A 14,327-nucleotide genomic window follows, 5' to 3' on the forward strand; every position below is an offset into this window, starting at 1 on the left:
ACAATAGGCAAATACATGTTGTTATCTTTAGAACAGTAGGCAGGGACATAGTGTTCTTTATAGAACAATATGCCAGATATATAGTGTTCTCTACAGAACAATAGGCAAGTACATTGTGTTCTCTACAAAACAATAGGTCAGTACATTCTGTTCTCTACAGAACAATAGGCAAGTACATTGTGTTCTCTACAGAACAATAGGCAAGTACATAGTGTTCTCTACAGAACAATAGGCAAGTACATTGTGTTCTCTACAGAACATAGCCAAGTACATAGTGTTCTCTACAGAGCAATAGGCAAGTACATAGTGTTCTCTGCAGAACAATAGGCAAGTACATTGCGTTTTCTACAGAACAATAGGCAAGTACATAGTGTTCTCTACAGAACAATAGGCCAGTACATTGTGTTCTCTACAGAACAATAGGCCAGGACATAGTGTTCTCTGCAGAAAAATAGGCAAGTACATTGTGTTTTATACAGAACAATAGGCAAGTACATTGTGTTCTCTACAGAACAATAGGCCAGTACATTGTGTTCTCTACAGAAAAATATGCCAGGACATAGTGTTCTCTACAGAACAATAGGCAAGTACATTGTGTTCTCTACAGAACATAGCCAATTACATAGTGTTCTCTACAAAACAATAGGCCAGTACATTGTGTTCTCTACAGAACAATATACCAGTACATTGTGTTCTCTACAGAACAATATGCCAGGACAAGTGTTCTCTACAGAACAATAGGCAAGTACATACTACATAGTGTTATTTATAGAACAATGGGCCAGTACATAGCAGAGGCGCAACAAGCACTTTTGCTAGNTGAAGTCGAAAAAAAGGAAATTTTAAGTTGTTGCATGCAAATTTGGCTGTGCTCAATTCAAATCGTTTTTTTAATTATACCTTTGACAACTGTAAAATTAACGTTATGAGTCAATCAATTCTCTTATTAATCAAGAAATACTCATTTATATATTCTGAAAAAAAAAACACCAAATACATTTAGAATTTAATCATCTTCATTGAAAAAGTACAGATAATTTTACGTTTTCTCCTGAAGTTATTGAATTTATTATTGGTCATTCTAACTAACATTCATAATCTTATTGGATTTTCGATTTTATAGAATTTCTTTCAAAGAAGATAAACAGGTTAAAGTTATCAAATATGATAATCAGTTAGAAGTTTGCCAAGTACAGTCTCAGAATGTTCTTTAGATTTGGAACTGAGTTTTTGCTACAAACTCAAATTTTCTAATCCCTAATCTTTGCACCTAGTGGTATAAACCTTTGATATCGTGACACAAATGCAATACAGTTCGGAACTTTTTTACATTAAATGTTTACAATAGCCTTTAGCCTTGAGAATTCAGAAAGATAAAAATATTTTTTTTAAAACTAACTATAGTTGAATACAACTTCTAAAAATAACTCTTTTTTGGTTTTGTTATTTCCGGACGATCCTGTGATACTGATATTTGCCAAGCTTTCTTTACATTCTGGAAGGGGGGGGGGGCGCCCCCCCTCTAAGGTGCTAATGGGGGGCGGCGTGCAGCCCGCCCCCAAGTCGAGCCTCTGCCTTCTTCCTTTCATCTTTCATTTCCTTTTTCCTTTCCTATTTTAATTTTCTTCTTTTTTGTCTCAGATAATGTGCAATGAAAAACAGGGGGGAGGCACGTGCCCCTGTGCCCCCCCCCCGCTACGGACCTGCTGATGGGTACTTTTTTATTGTGCCTAAAGATATACGTAATATTACATCGATATACGAATCATTCCGCCTCTTCTGAACTAACTTTCTGACCTACTGCAATATTGGTCATATCGGAACTATACGCCAGCTGTTTATTTTTGTAATATTTGAGGGAGGTTAGGTTAAGACAATCTCTGGGCCGAACGCTGCGGCTAGGCTATAGGGGCCGAACGCCGCGGCTAGGACAGGCAGACACTTTTAGCTTTTGTTCCTTTCGACTACAAGTCTACAATATATGTTCAATAGAGCTGTATAAATTAATTAAATGAACCGTCGTCGAATTCCGCGCTAGAATTAAAAAATAGAATTTAAAAAACCTTCCACGTGGATTTTAGTTTGATTGAACAATACATTGTTCAGTCTCGCACATGATAGTGCGAATGAACGTTAGTCCGAATGAACGCTAGTACGAATGTACGTTAGTCCGATTCGGTAATGTTACATCGTCTATATGCAACATCCCCTCTACTGAACTTCTGACCTACTAACTTTCCGACCTACTGCAATATCGGACCTACGCCAGCTGTTTATTTTAGTATTATTTGAGGGTTGTTAGGTTAAGACAATTTCTGGGCCGAGCGCTGCGGCTAGGACAGGCTAGGGGGCCGAGCGCCGCGGCTAGGACAGGCTAGGGGGCCGGGCGCTGCGGCCACAAGTCAACAAAGTAGCTGTACCACGTGCTAGTAGGGATCGGATGTGTAGTATAGCGGATTTGGCGTAGGTCAGAAGTGGAGTATGGCGGATATGTGTAGGTCGAAAAATACACCGTACCGTCCGATTCGTCCGATCAATCATTAGTGGCAAACGATATTTCGGTAATGTTATATCGTCTATATGCAACATCCCCCCTGAACTTCCGACCTACTAACTTTCCGACCTACTGCAATATCGGACCTACGCCAGCTGTTTCTTTTAGTATTATTTGAGGGTTAGGTTAGGTTAAGACAATTAGGACCCCAAGCACTTATTATTTATATCTAGGAAAACCCTCTAGTCCCTGAACTAGCCAAGGCAGCTGGACCTTGTATAACTGCTAATGATTGTGCGAAGTTGCGTTGTAAAATTATCAATAATTTTCAGTTTTCACTTATTGATTTCACTTAGATATTGACTTATTTAAGACAATTTCTGGGCCGAGCGCTGCGGCCAGGACAGGCTATAGGGGGCCGGGCGCTGCGGCCACAAGTCCATATAGCAGCTGTAATACCACGTGCTAGTAGGTCGGATGTGTAGTATAGCGGATTTGGCGTAGGACACAAGTGGAGTATGGCGGATATGTGTAGGTCGAAAAATACACCACCCGATATTTCACCTTATTTGTATTATATGTATGACACCGAAGAGTGTCATGATTAGTTGATTGAAGAAATTTGACAAAACAAAAGTTTTACGCGGCATATTTCGGTTAATTGCACATTGTCTTGTGGCCGATCCAATCAGAATTTCCTTCATCATAATTAAACCTGTCAGAAATCTTCTGAAGTGATACAAATTTAACATTTTACAACAATATTAATTTATTGGATATTACTGGAATGAATGGAATACTTCTCGATCTTTTATTTTACCTAAAGAAGAGTGATAATTTAAACAAAGTAAAACGCACCAACGCGCGGGTCTGTCCTAGAGAACGATTTTTGGACCCCGGCCCCCCCCCTCCTATCAATTTTGTACATGACCTTTAACTTTAAGCTATTTTGTAATTTCTGGGCCGAGCGCTGCCGCTAGGACAGGCCAGGGGGCCGAGCGCTGCGGCCAGGACAGGCTATAGGGGGCCGGGCGCTGCGGCCACAAGTCCATAAAGCAGCTGTAATACCACGTGCTAGTAGGTCGGATGTGTAGTATAGCGGATTTGGCGTAGGTCAGAAGTGGAGTATGGCGGATATGTGTAGGAGGGGGGTCCAAAAATCGTTCTCTAGGAATATACCACCGCCATGGATAGAGGATGACGATAAATATAAGTGTGCATTTGGCGCAGTGATCTATTTCGGCGGCCATAGCCGAAAAAATGGGGTAAATTTTAAAATTTGTTTCACCAAAATTTGTATAGGCTGTAAATGGTTATACAAATTCCGCTAGAAAGCTGAAACTTTGCATGCAGCATCTTATTGTGATCAGCTTTACGAATTAGGAACATTACTTTGAAAATTTGGGAAATACCAATTGGTTCACACCAACTCATTTATTTTAGCTTGACCAAACAAATTTTAATACTTTAACCAAACACAGAGATAAAAATAAATATTTTTTAGTTCAAGTTGGACCTAATTCAGAACATTAGTAGCATGCAATATTTCAAACTACAGGTAAATTTGGACAAGGAATTTATTTCCGAGGTCATAATTGACTTTGGAGCATTCTAACCGGCGTTCTAGTAGCCAGATGTCACATTATGACTATAAGTTTTACAGGCCGTATATCAATTTATAGGTAATTGGGCATGAGAATTCCATTTCTTGGATTAAAAAATCTTTTGGCCACACCGATCGGGGTGACATGGAAACGCCTCAACACGGAAATGTCTCAAAAAACGTTCTCATAAAACTAATTTAATGTCTTCTCTCATTAAAAAAATATTTTAACAATTATTTTACCATTAATTTAGGGTATGTTAGGTTGCACCGCAGGTTACGGAGGGGCTGAGCGCTGCGGCTTGATGGGCTAGGGGCCGAGCGCTGTGACTAGGACAGGCTAGCGGGCCGTGCGCTGCGACTAGAACAGGCTGGGAGGCCGAGCGCTGCGGCCATGGCTGTGAAAACAGTTAGAATATAGTCTTTTAATTTTAAGTTGAGAGAAAACGACATTAAATTAGTTTTATGATTCTGTTTTTAGAGGCGTTTCCATGTCACGGTGCGCTAGTAGCCTACTGTTACGTAATGGGTCATCTTACAACAGGTTTTGCATGTTGTATGTCGATTTATAGGGTATAAACTTTCTCAAGACTACTCTGATCGGCCCTAGCAGCCAGCTGTTACCTTCTGGCTGGGTCATCCTGCCATATGTAGCATGTCGACTCTGAAATCCATGTTGTGAGGACACCTTAAACAATGCCTAAATTACATACAGATTTCAGTTTTATTTATCAGAATAAATCAAATTAAATTTACGATTGTTTTCAGAAAGTAAACCATGTCGGGGAAATTGTACCTTAAAGATAAACTGGTTGATGAGGAGCTGGGTAAGAAGTATTTTTTAATTTATTCTCAACCAATTAAATTATTTTTTTTTGCGATAATTTTGATTCTAAATTTCTCTTATACCACATTAATGTAGGATGAAGTTGCGTTGTAAAATTATCAATAATTTTCAGTTTTCACTTATTGATTTCACTTAGATATTGACTTATAACTTATAATATAATAGATAAAAACAACTATTAATAATTTAACCTATTTAAGATTTGTCCATGATGCAACTTACCGAAATACCGGTTAAGGTAAAATTATCACATGAAATTACATTGAGAAATAAAAGATTAATTTAAATTAATGGAATGATTGAATTGACTCGTAATGATAAAAATATTAAAAAAAAATAATATAAAAATAAAAACGTCTCATTGTTGAATTCATCTGATGTGTTAATTTTAGGAGATAGAACAGCTTGGTTCTAAAGTTCTCAAGGTGATTTAACTTTTTATGTTTAGCGAAGTTTACCCTTGCTAAACATTATACAAGCGGTAATACTTAGGTTTTAGCGAAATTATTTATATTCTTCTTCTGTCCTAAAAATATCATATTTTGTTTGGGCATGTAACAAGAAAGATTTTGAATTTGTGCAGACCGCGGATAAGATAAATCGTTGCGCAATTATTGCGTTGCGTTGCCAATGAAAACCATATTTCGAGGTCTAAAGAATTAAAAAAGGATGAAAGTAATCTCTAGGAAACCGTTTCAAAATTGAATTTGTTAATTTTTTCGAACATTTTTTTTATCTTTTATTATTGTATTATTTATGATAGTTGAACCTGTCCCACAACCTGTTGACGTGTGTACCAGCAAACCTGCCACTACTAACACAACTGACAAGTATAGACCTCAGCAAAAACCAGATTGTGAGTAAATTGTGACACAAATATTCACAACAAAGCACCGTTTCCGGAATTTCCGTGTCTCTAATTTTTTGTATTTATTTTTTTTTCTGTATAAATTGGGGAAATATTTCAATGTAATGTAACAAAAATTAAACGATAATTGAAACATTTTTAGACATTTTTTGTGTTGGAAGTTCACGTGAAAATATGTTAACAGTCTCATTTGGTTAGTCTTAGGATTAAAATACTGTATTTAGTAATATTTCCATTTTGTATCTCACTGAAATTGTGAAATTAACTCCTCTCTTCTGCATTTTCAGTTACAAATTCATGTTTTTTTTCTTCAATGAAACTCATTTTAAAGGGACTGTCTGCGTTATTTCAAGCGACCTTCCATTTAAAGAGGAGAATCCCCTATTCACAACGGTACCCTTTAAACCTTTGTCTGGTGAAGGATGTCTGATATATTTTATGTATATCAATCTACTGACTGAAACGCCCTAATTTGCTAAACTGCAAGCACTTAAATATTTAAGAAATGGCAATAGTCACGGTGTAAAAGGGACAGAAAATAAAAGTTTAATTAAGAATGTTTGAAAACCACTTTGAACGGCACTTTAAGTTTCGTTAGTAACAGATCAGTTGCGTTGAGTTTACAGGGTTTCAGGCCGTGTGTTAGAGGAATTCAAGCGGGTTCCAACATGTTGAAGCAAAGCGGCCTTGCGCACTGCACATTCAAAGGTTTAAGTGTACCGTTGTAAATCGGTCATTCCCCTCTTTACATGTAGGGTCACTTGAAGTTAGGCTTACAGTACCTTTAACGAATAACATAATGGAAGGAAAAGAACATTAAGAGGAATAAATAAAATCACCTTCATAAAGTTTTATTAATCTTATATTTAGCTTTATGTAGCTGTTTTATATAATTTTATGTATTACAGGTTGAGTTACCGGAGAATTTTGGTCAGTTGACCAAGTTGAAATCTCTAGATCTGTATTCAAACCAAATATCTAAACTACCCGTCAGGTCAGTTTGGATCAGTTAAATCCTGCTAGGCCTCCTAATGAAAAATCATTTTCCCCTCCGGTCCCTCTTCATTTTATTCCCCCAGAAATTCGGTTTTTTTTGTGTGTGTGTGTGGGGGTGGGGTTTGGTTTCTTCGCTTATTGGAGGGGGGGGGGGATGATTTTTAGTGGGAAATAAATGTATTTTGGGGGAACGTATCGCAAAGGATGAAAAAGCTCACCAACCTTGATGTCCAATTCTTTATATTATCCCCAAAATTCTTCAAAAATCATTTCTGTGTAATTCTAAAAATCAAACACCCCTGCTCCAAAGTCCTTGTAATACATCTTACATTATATGTTTTGCTTTGGAAGCCAGGGAGGGGGAGGGCGTGGGGGGTCTTGATGGTAAACCTTCCGTATATTAGCATATATATATTACAAACACTATTAACTCTGTTCTTTAATTGAAAGGATATGACCTAAAACGACATGCACCATACAAATCTCTAGATGACATGTCGACAAACCTTATTTATCAAACAATTTGAACATACCGAACAATTTAACATTTGCACATTTTATATGAACAGCTTGATCTAATCTTCTGTATTTGCATAAATATGACTGGATTACAAAACATTTTTGCATTCTTTTTTGTAAAAGTCCAAAACTGATTATGACGCTAATGTTTTTTTTTAGTTTTGCACAGCTGAAGAGTCTCAAGTTTTTGGATCTAAAGGTAGGCCAGGCTGAATTTTTTTTTGAGATATTTGATATCGATAGCTCAGGAGTATTATTTACATTATCTCAGAGAGGTACTTTTGCATATTTTATGTTTTAATTCATATTATATTTTACTAAATTCTTCAGTTTGAATTTGTTGAATTATAATATTTACAGTTCTTAGGATCCATTTCATTTTGATGCGGATCCTGGATCCGCCCTGAAGAAGAATCAAGAAGAATCTTCAAATTATTTTTCGCCTAATTTCATTCTAAAACACATTAAACTATTCTCTCTTCGGACTGATGGGTGACTGTTTTATTTATTTATCTTTTCAGAGATGAGGAAATTTTTAATAAATCTCAATTTTTTATCAATTCAGATTTTGGGGTTTGAGAGCAAACATTTTTTTCTTACATTTATTGGTTGATATTTTGCCTCTTGGATCCGAATAATTATGCGGATCCAATAAGCCAAAATGTTGCAGATCCAACGTATTTGGACCCCAAGCACTTATTATTTATATCTAGGAAAACCCTCTAGTCCCTGAACTAGCCAAGGCAGCTGGACCTTGTATAACTGCTAATGATTGTGCAAAAGGATTTTTTTAAATTAAGCTAATCTGAAAAGTTGGAATGAGATACAAATGATACGTTTCAAATGAAAAGAGGGTCTTTTAAATCTATAAAAAAAGATCCATTCTGACATAAAATATTATTTTGAATTTGTGTAGAAAGTAGTGGCCAGGCTTCAAAGTATTGAGTCCCAGCTTTTCCAGTGAGTATCAGTTTACCATTTACTTAGTCGGTTCATATGTAGGGATGGGAAGTTTTGACTTTGAAAAACGTTTGTTTCGTTTCTTTAACGATGATGAATAAATCTGAAAACGAAAGTATTGTTTTGAATACGATTGTTTTTAAGAAGAAAAGACGAAAATTGATTCCGTCGACTCCTGAAACTTCTAAAGTTTAAAATATTTTTTGATCTTTTTCAAAACTGTCGATTTTACTCCAAAAGAATAGTTTTCAAAACTATTTTTTTCTCGACTAGATTGTCAAGTAAAATAGATGGCAACGTAAAATTTGTACATTTGTCAGTACAGCTGTATTCTTACGTCACAAGTGTCAACTTTGTTTCTGTGTCCGAGAAAAATAATAATACTAGTAATAATTCACAGCCAACTAACCAGGAGGCGAAGGTCAAATTCAATTGACATTGCTGTTACGACTTTGTGACTCCGTAGTTCCTCTGGTTCGGATTTTAAGCACACGTGTAAGGAAAGCAAATTTATTTGATTACATATCATGAATTCAAAACATTTTTGTCCTTCTAAATAACTCTTCAATAAGAGGAGTTAATAAGAGGAGTTATGATGGAAAACATATAAGATTTTAATCTTAAGTGCATTTTACTTTAGTTTCACGTGAATTGCCAAAAAAGTTCTTATCTTACAGTAATATAAGTGCAATTTCATGTGTTCTTTATTATTGTTTTTACACTTTTTTATTTAATCTTGGAAAACATGTTAACTAATGTAAGAAAAATTCGTTTTCCTTGTTATATTAGACACTTGTGACGTCGTGTATAATTGATCCATTTCCCTGTTGCCACCTATTGTACTTGATAATCTATTTGGTTTTTCCATTTTTTTAAAACGAGTAGTTTTTCAAAACGATCGTTTCGAAAATTAGTTATATTTAACAATCGTTTTCAATAGCTTAAAACTAACACTTCGTTCGTTTTAACAATTTGTTTTTTTTCCAAAAACTAATGTTAATTAGTTTTGTTTTTGCTTATCATGAACTATATTCTTTCTGACTTGGCGACCGTAAAGTCTAGATAAATGCGTAGAATTTTGGAAATCATCATTTTGGAAATATTTTATACAGAAAATGTCAAAGCCCCTTTGAAATACTCATATAGAAGAAGATTGACGCTTTATCTTGGTTCACTTCAAAGGCTGAACATCCTGGCCTGGTAAAATAGGCTAGCGACGTCATTTCACGTGACCCGCCAGCTATAGAACATCTTAACAGTTATTGTATTTAATTGCGGTTTCTCTAAATACTTGTAGATTTTTGCTTCAGTGCATTAATAAGAATTGTCAGAATTGAACATGTTTATGATGGAAAAATGACAAAGTTTTTATTTCACTCTAAAAGGTTTGTGAATGGAGGCCGGAGGGTCACTTGAAAATTTAAATTGTTTTTGGACTTCCTTTAAATATTTTTACGAATTATTAATTGTTGTATTTAAGAGAGAAGAAGCAGCGGCTAGAACATGAGGCGAAGATAAGGATGAAAAAGGAGAAGAAGGAAGAGATGGAACGGGAGAGAATCCGTCAGGTTAGAGAATCTTCGGTTGCGTATTTATACCATCGTCGGTTTTAAGCTTTTCAAAATTGATCCTTTTTTGTCTCTCTTGTCTTATTACAATGGACAAAATACTTTAATACATTCATAAAAAGGTTATTTAGCTTAATGGATCTTTTTTTCATTTATTCATTAGGCATGTATTGCTTGGTTGGCTGGTATTTGTTTGGTTGGTACTTGGTGTGGTTAATTGATTGGTTGGTAAATTGATTGATTGATTGATTGAACAGGAGAAGAAGATGTTAAAGGAGAAAAGGAGAGAAGAGGCTAAATTAAAGGAGATGGAACAAAAGGATTCGGTAAATAAACTGATAACATATTAAAAGCAGTTTTTCACTTCATATAAAGTTCATTTGACCAAAATTCTCAGGTTTTTAAGCAGAGTAAAAATTCATTTATTGATCTTAGGACGAACCTTTTATTTATTACTGTTGCTCCACATTTTCACTTGGTATTTCTGACTATCTAATTTTTTCGTGAACCTATCAGAACTATCTTAGTGTTTCTGAATTTTATTTATGAAAGACACATCGAAATAATTCTAGATGTTTATTTGATTTTCTATTCTTTAATGTTTAATGTTTCAGTACGCGGAGTATATGGTGAGGGGGGATCAGAACGGTGGTTCACCGTCTAAGCATCATCATCAGGTACACTGCTCGTATAGACCCTGAGGGTTTAGGCTTTTAGGAATATTTTCCACCTTATACGTTTTTCTGTCATAGGAACGCTGTTTTACCGAATCTCGGAAGTTTTTAACAACTTTTTAAAATCCTCAAATTCCCCTTGTTATGTTCCTAGTTCATGTGCCCAAAAAAATATTATAATTATCCACCATAAATCAGATACAAGTTTTCTTTTCTCATTTTCAAGTAGATTTTTATTTATTTATTTTCTATTACATTATATTTTATTAAATAGTAAAATAAGATTATAGAAATAAGTATTAAAATAGGGTGTAAAATTAGTCTATATATACTTTCCTTGGGTGTCTTGGTGTTGGTTTGTTTGTAACTAATAAACGCCGAAACGGCTGAACCAGTCAGGACCAAATTTTGTGTGGGACATCAGTGAACCCAACGTGTACAAAAAGAAAATGTTCACAAATGAAATAGAAGATGGGTGCAAAGCACCCTTAAGCCTAGTTCTTCAAAAAAGAATAACACTAACTATTACATTGTATTTAATTCGCTATTAAAGTAAAATTGATGATTTTTTTCAGAATGGTCACGCACAGGATACTGAGGAACCAGAATGCTCGGGTAAATATACTTTTTAAAAAGTTTTTTTACTTTTTTAGTTCAGCATACAACTCAACAAATAACCGTCAATTTATTCATTTATTTTTCTGTTCCTAAATATCACTATAAAGACGTTGAGTTCCACTTACCCAAAACCTTCATGCTTAAAGGGACTGTTGGCGTAATTTAAAGTGACTTTACGCCAGGGTTCCCCCCAGGTTTTTTTGTGGCAGGTCAGGTAAAAAGAAAATGTGGCAGATTTTCAAAAAGTGGCAGAAATTTAACCCCCCTTCAAAAATAATGAATTATTGGTTGTGAGTGGGGGGGGGGGGGGTGAAATGTTTTTTGTCAATCAATCCAAATCACTCAATTTTGAAACATATTGACATTAAGCCAAAAGATTTTGGTGTGAAGAGCCTTTTCTAATTCTAATAATTAAAATAAGGGGAGAGGGGGGGGGGGTGTATAATTTTTAAGAGTGCAGTGGTGCACGTATAAGAGGCGTGCCGCAGTGCAAATTTTTTTTAACCGAAACCTCAGAAGATGTTAAAAGATTTATGAATTCAGGCTAAAAAAGCTGATCTTTACTTTTCACACAATATTTTTAGATAGATATTTGTCTGTTTTAAAACATGGCTTCGTTCTATTACAAGCTATTGAGAACATATTTTGTATTTGCATGATATAAAAAGTTGCCTTTTTTCTCAGATAATATCCCCTCCCCCCTTATGAAGATATGCATTTAGGTGATCTTTTTGTGGTCTAGTTTATGAGATGTGATTGCAATTGTGGCAAATTTTATTTGTGGCATTTCCATATGTTTCCATTTGGATACTTTTTGTGGCATAATTTCTGAGTTTAGTTCAATCGGATATTAATCCAATCGATATAGCATCACATCTGGATTTGTAATCAAACTTATCTTTATTACATGTTACGTAATAAGGAAATGTTATATCCAACATGACCGGATTCAAAAGAAATTTACAAGTTTCCAAATTGGATATTCAGACTAAGCGATCAGGATTAAGGGTATCCAATTCTAAAGTTTTCAGCTCTGTTAACATAATTTTGTATCAGATTTTAAACTCAATTATAATTTGTGTGGCAGATTTCATGCATTAAGATTATGTTTGTGGCAGATTTTCCAATATTCTATTGCATATGTGGCAGATTTTATGTGCAAAGACATTATTTGTGGCAGATTTTTTCATAAAACATGAAGAATGTTACCAACTGAATATCTCGATTGGCACGTTTGGCTAAAATTGGCATTTTCCTGTTAGACTTTTTTCCGAAATCGGCTAATTTATTCATTTATTGGGGAAATTATTCTCCAAAATTGGTATGTTTCTGCTTAAAATTTGCAGTAGTTTTCCAAATCTTATCCAAGTTTGCTCTGAGAGGAACCCTGATTTAGACAAAGATAACAATGCCCTATCCACAACGGTACCCTTGAGACTTATATCTAATTAATTAGTCGTTTTTAATTTTGATCAATTCTATTTGTTTTCAAGTTTTCAAATTCGCATGTATCTTTTATAGAGAACATTGATATCTAATTAATACTTGATCAGATAAAGCTTTTAAGGTTACCGTTTTGAATCGGGCATTGCCATCTTTGCATGGAGGGTCACTTAGAGTTACGCTTACAGTCCCTTTAACAATTTACGCTTTCTATTTATTTACGGACCATGGTAGCCTGTTTGAATAAAAAACATTTACAATGAGAACCAGAAAACTGAACTAGTAAGACGATATTATAGCAATAATTAAGTGTATTTGATGTTGTTACAAAGAAAATAGTTTTACTTGCGAAATGGTCTGTTTACCATACATAATTACATTGTCTCGTGTTCATTGGACTATTTTAAGTTATAACTTGAGTATTCATGTCGTCTTCCTATTCCAGAGTTTTCTGGTACTCAATGCAATTTCTGTATTTCTGTATTTCTGTATTACAGGGTTCTCCTGTATTGGTCTGCTGGTCCGACTGATACTCTACTGTATGGTTGGATGTGTTGCTCTGGGCATTTCTCTTCTCTGGTTTGTCTTTACCTTTTGCTGACTTTAATTTTGTTACCTTATTAAACCTTAAAATTAAAAATACTTATATTATTTCAGGTTTTTATTATTACGGTTAGTTTTACCCGAGTTCCTTTTTCGTTCCACGATGTTCGGTACTTTCCCAAATGATTTTTCCCATGTGGCAACTTCCCAACGTTATTTTCCCAAGTGGAAACTTCCCAACGGTATTTTCCCAAGTGGAAACTTTCCAACGGTATTCTCCCAAGTGGAAACTTCCCAACGATATTTTCCCAAGTGGAAATTGTCCAACTGTGCAATTTCCCGAACGGCAACTTCCCAAGTCTGTCCTAGCCGCAGCGCTCGGCCTCCTAGTCAGTTCTAGCCGAGAACTCTGCCCCCAAACTCATCCTAGTCGCAGTGCTTCTCCCCCCCCCATTGCAGACTGCGGTGCCTCAGAAAGCCTAACCTAGCCTTGGGAAGTTGCAGCTTGCGAAATTGAAACTTTGGAAATTGTCAATTGGGAAGTCGCCCATGAAAAAATATCTTTGTGAAAATGCTTTCACCAAATTTGAAGTTTGCCATTTTATTAGGCGGTGTGATACTTTTAATTCTATATTTCTCTTTTAAGGTTGTATACAGACGGCAAAATGGATTCGGATTCTATACAAGCAGCTGTTCCGGTTATCCAGGTAGATGATTAGCTCTACACAGGTAGATAATCAGATCCATCCAGGTAGATAATCAGCCACATCCAGGTAGATAATCAGCTACATCCAGGTAGATAATCAGCTCCATTCTGGTAGATAATCAGCTCCATCCAGGTAGATAATCAACTACATCTAGGTAGATTATAAGCTACATCCAGGTAGATAATCAGCTACATCCAGGCCAGGTAGATAATCAGCTACATCCAGTTAGATAATCAGCCCCGTACAGGTAGATAATCAGCTCCATCCAGGTAGATAATCAGCTACATTCTATATTTCCTGAAAATCATTTTCACATTTAAATACAGGGTGTCCCACATCATATTAGACCATCAACGGGTCTAAATTGCGATTTTCGGGACTAATAAGAAAATTTAATTAGATTGAATCAATTTGAAAAATAACATAAGGCTTATATAAGAATTTTCTTGCGGAAAATGATAAGTTTTTCGAGTATTAAAGGTTTATT

General features: G+C 35.4%; 2 protein-coding genes across 2 annotated transcripts; both read left to right on the forward strand.

The window, feature by feature from the left end:
* Positions 1-4,844: 4,844 nt before the first annotated feature.
* Positions 4,845-8,121, forward strand: LOC111700522 (leucine-rich repeat-containing protein 59). The gene is made up of 7 exons (XM_023471458.1): positions 4,845-4,924; positions 5,145-5,182; positions 5,337-5,369; positions 5,708-5,800; positions 6,721-6,806; positions 7,487-7,526; positions 8,041-8,121. Exons 1-7 carry the CDS (start codon positions 4,876-4,878, stop codon positions 8,119-8,121), a joined length of 420 nt encoding a protein of 139 aa, XP_023327226.1. The 5' UTR covers positions 4,845-4,875.
* Positions 8,122-8,192: 71 nt separating this feature from the next.
* Positions 8,193-13,879, forward strand: LOC111700509 (uncharacterized). The gene is made up of 7 exons (XM_023471439.1): positions 8,193-8,287; positions 9,768-9,855; positions 10,113-10,181; positions 10,470-10,532; positions 11,105-11,144; positions 13,088-13,169; positions 13,780-13,879. Exons 2-7 carry the CDS (start codon positions 9,808-9,810, stop codon positions 13,850-13,852), a joined length of 375 nt encoding a protein of 124 aa, XP_023327207.1. The 5' UTR covers positions 8,193-8,287; positions 9,768-9,807; the 3' UTR covers positions 13,853-13,879.
* Positions 13,880-14,327: the final 448 nt, after the last annotated feature.

The sequence above is a fragment of the Eurytemora carolleeae genome, unplaced genomic scaffold (assembly GCF_000591075.1).
Source record: "Eurytemora carolleeae unplaced genomic scaffold, Eaff_2.0 scaffold360, whole genome shotgun sequence".
Classification (NCBI taxonomy): Eukaryota; Metazoa; Arthropoda; class Copepoda; order Calanoida; family Temoridae; genus Eurytemora; species Eurytemora carolleeae.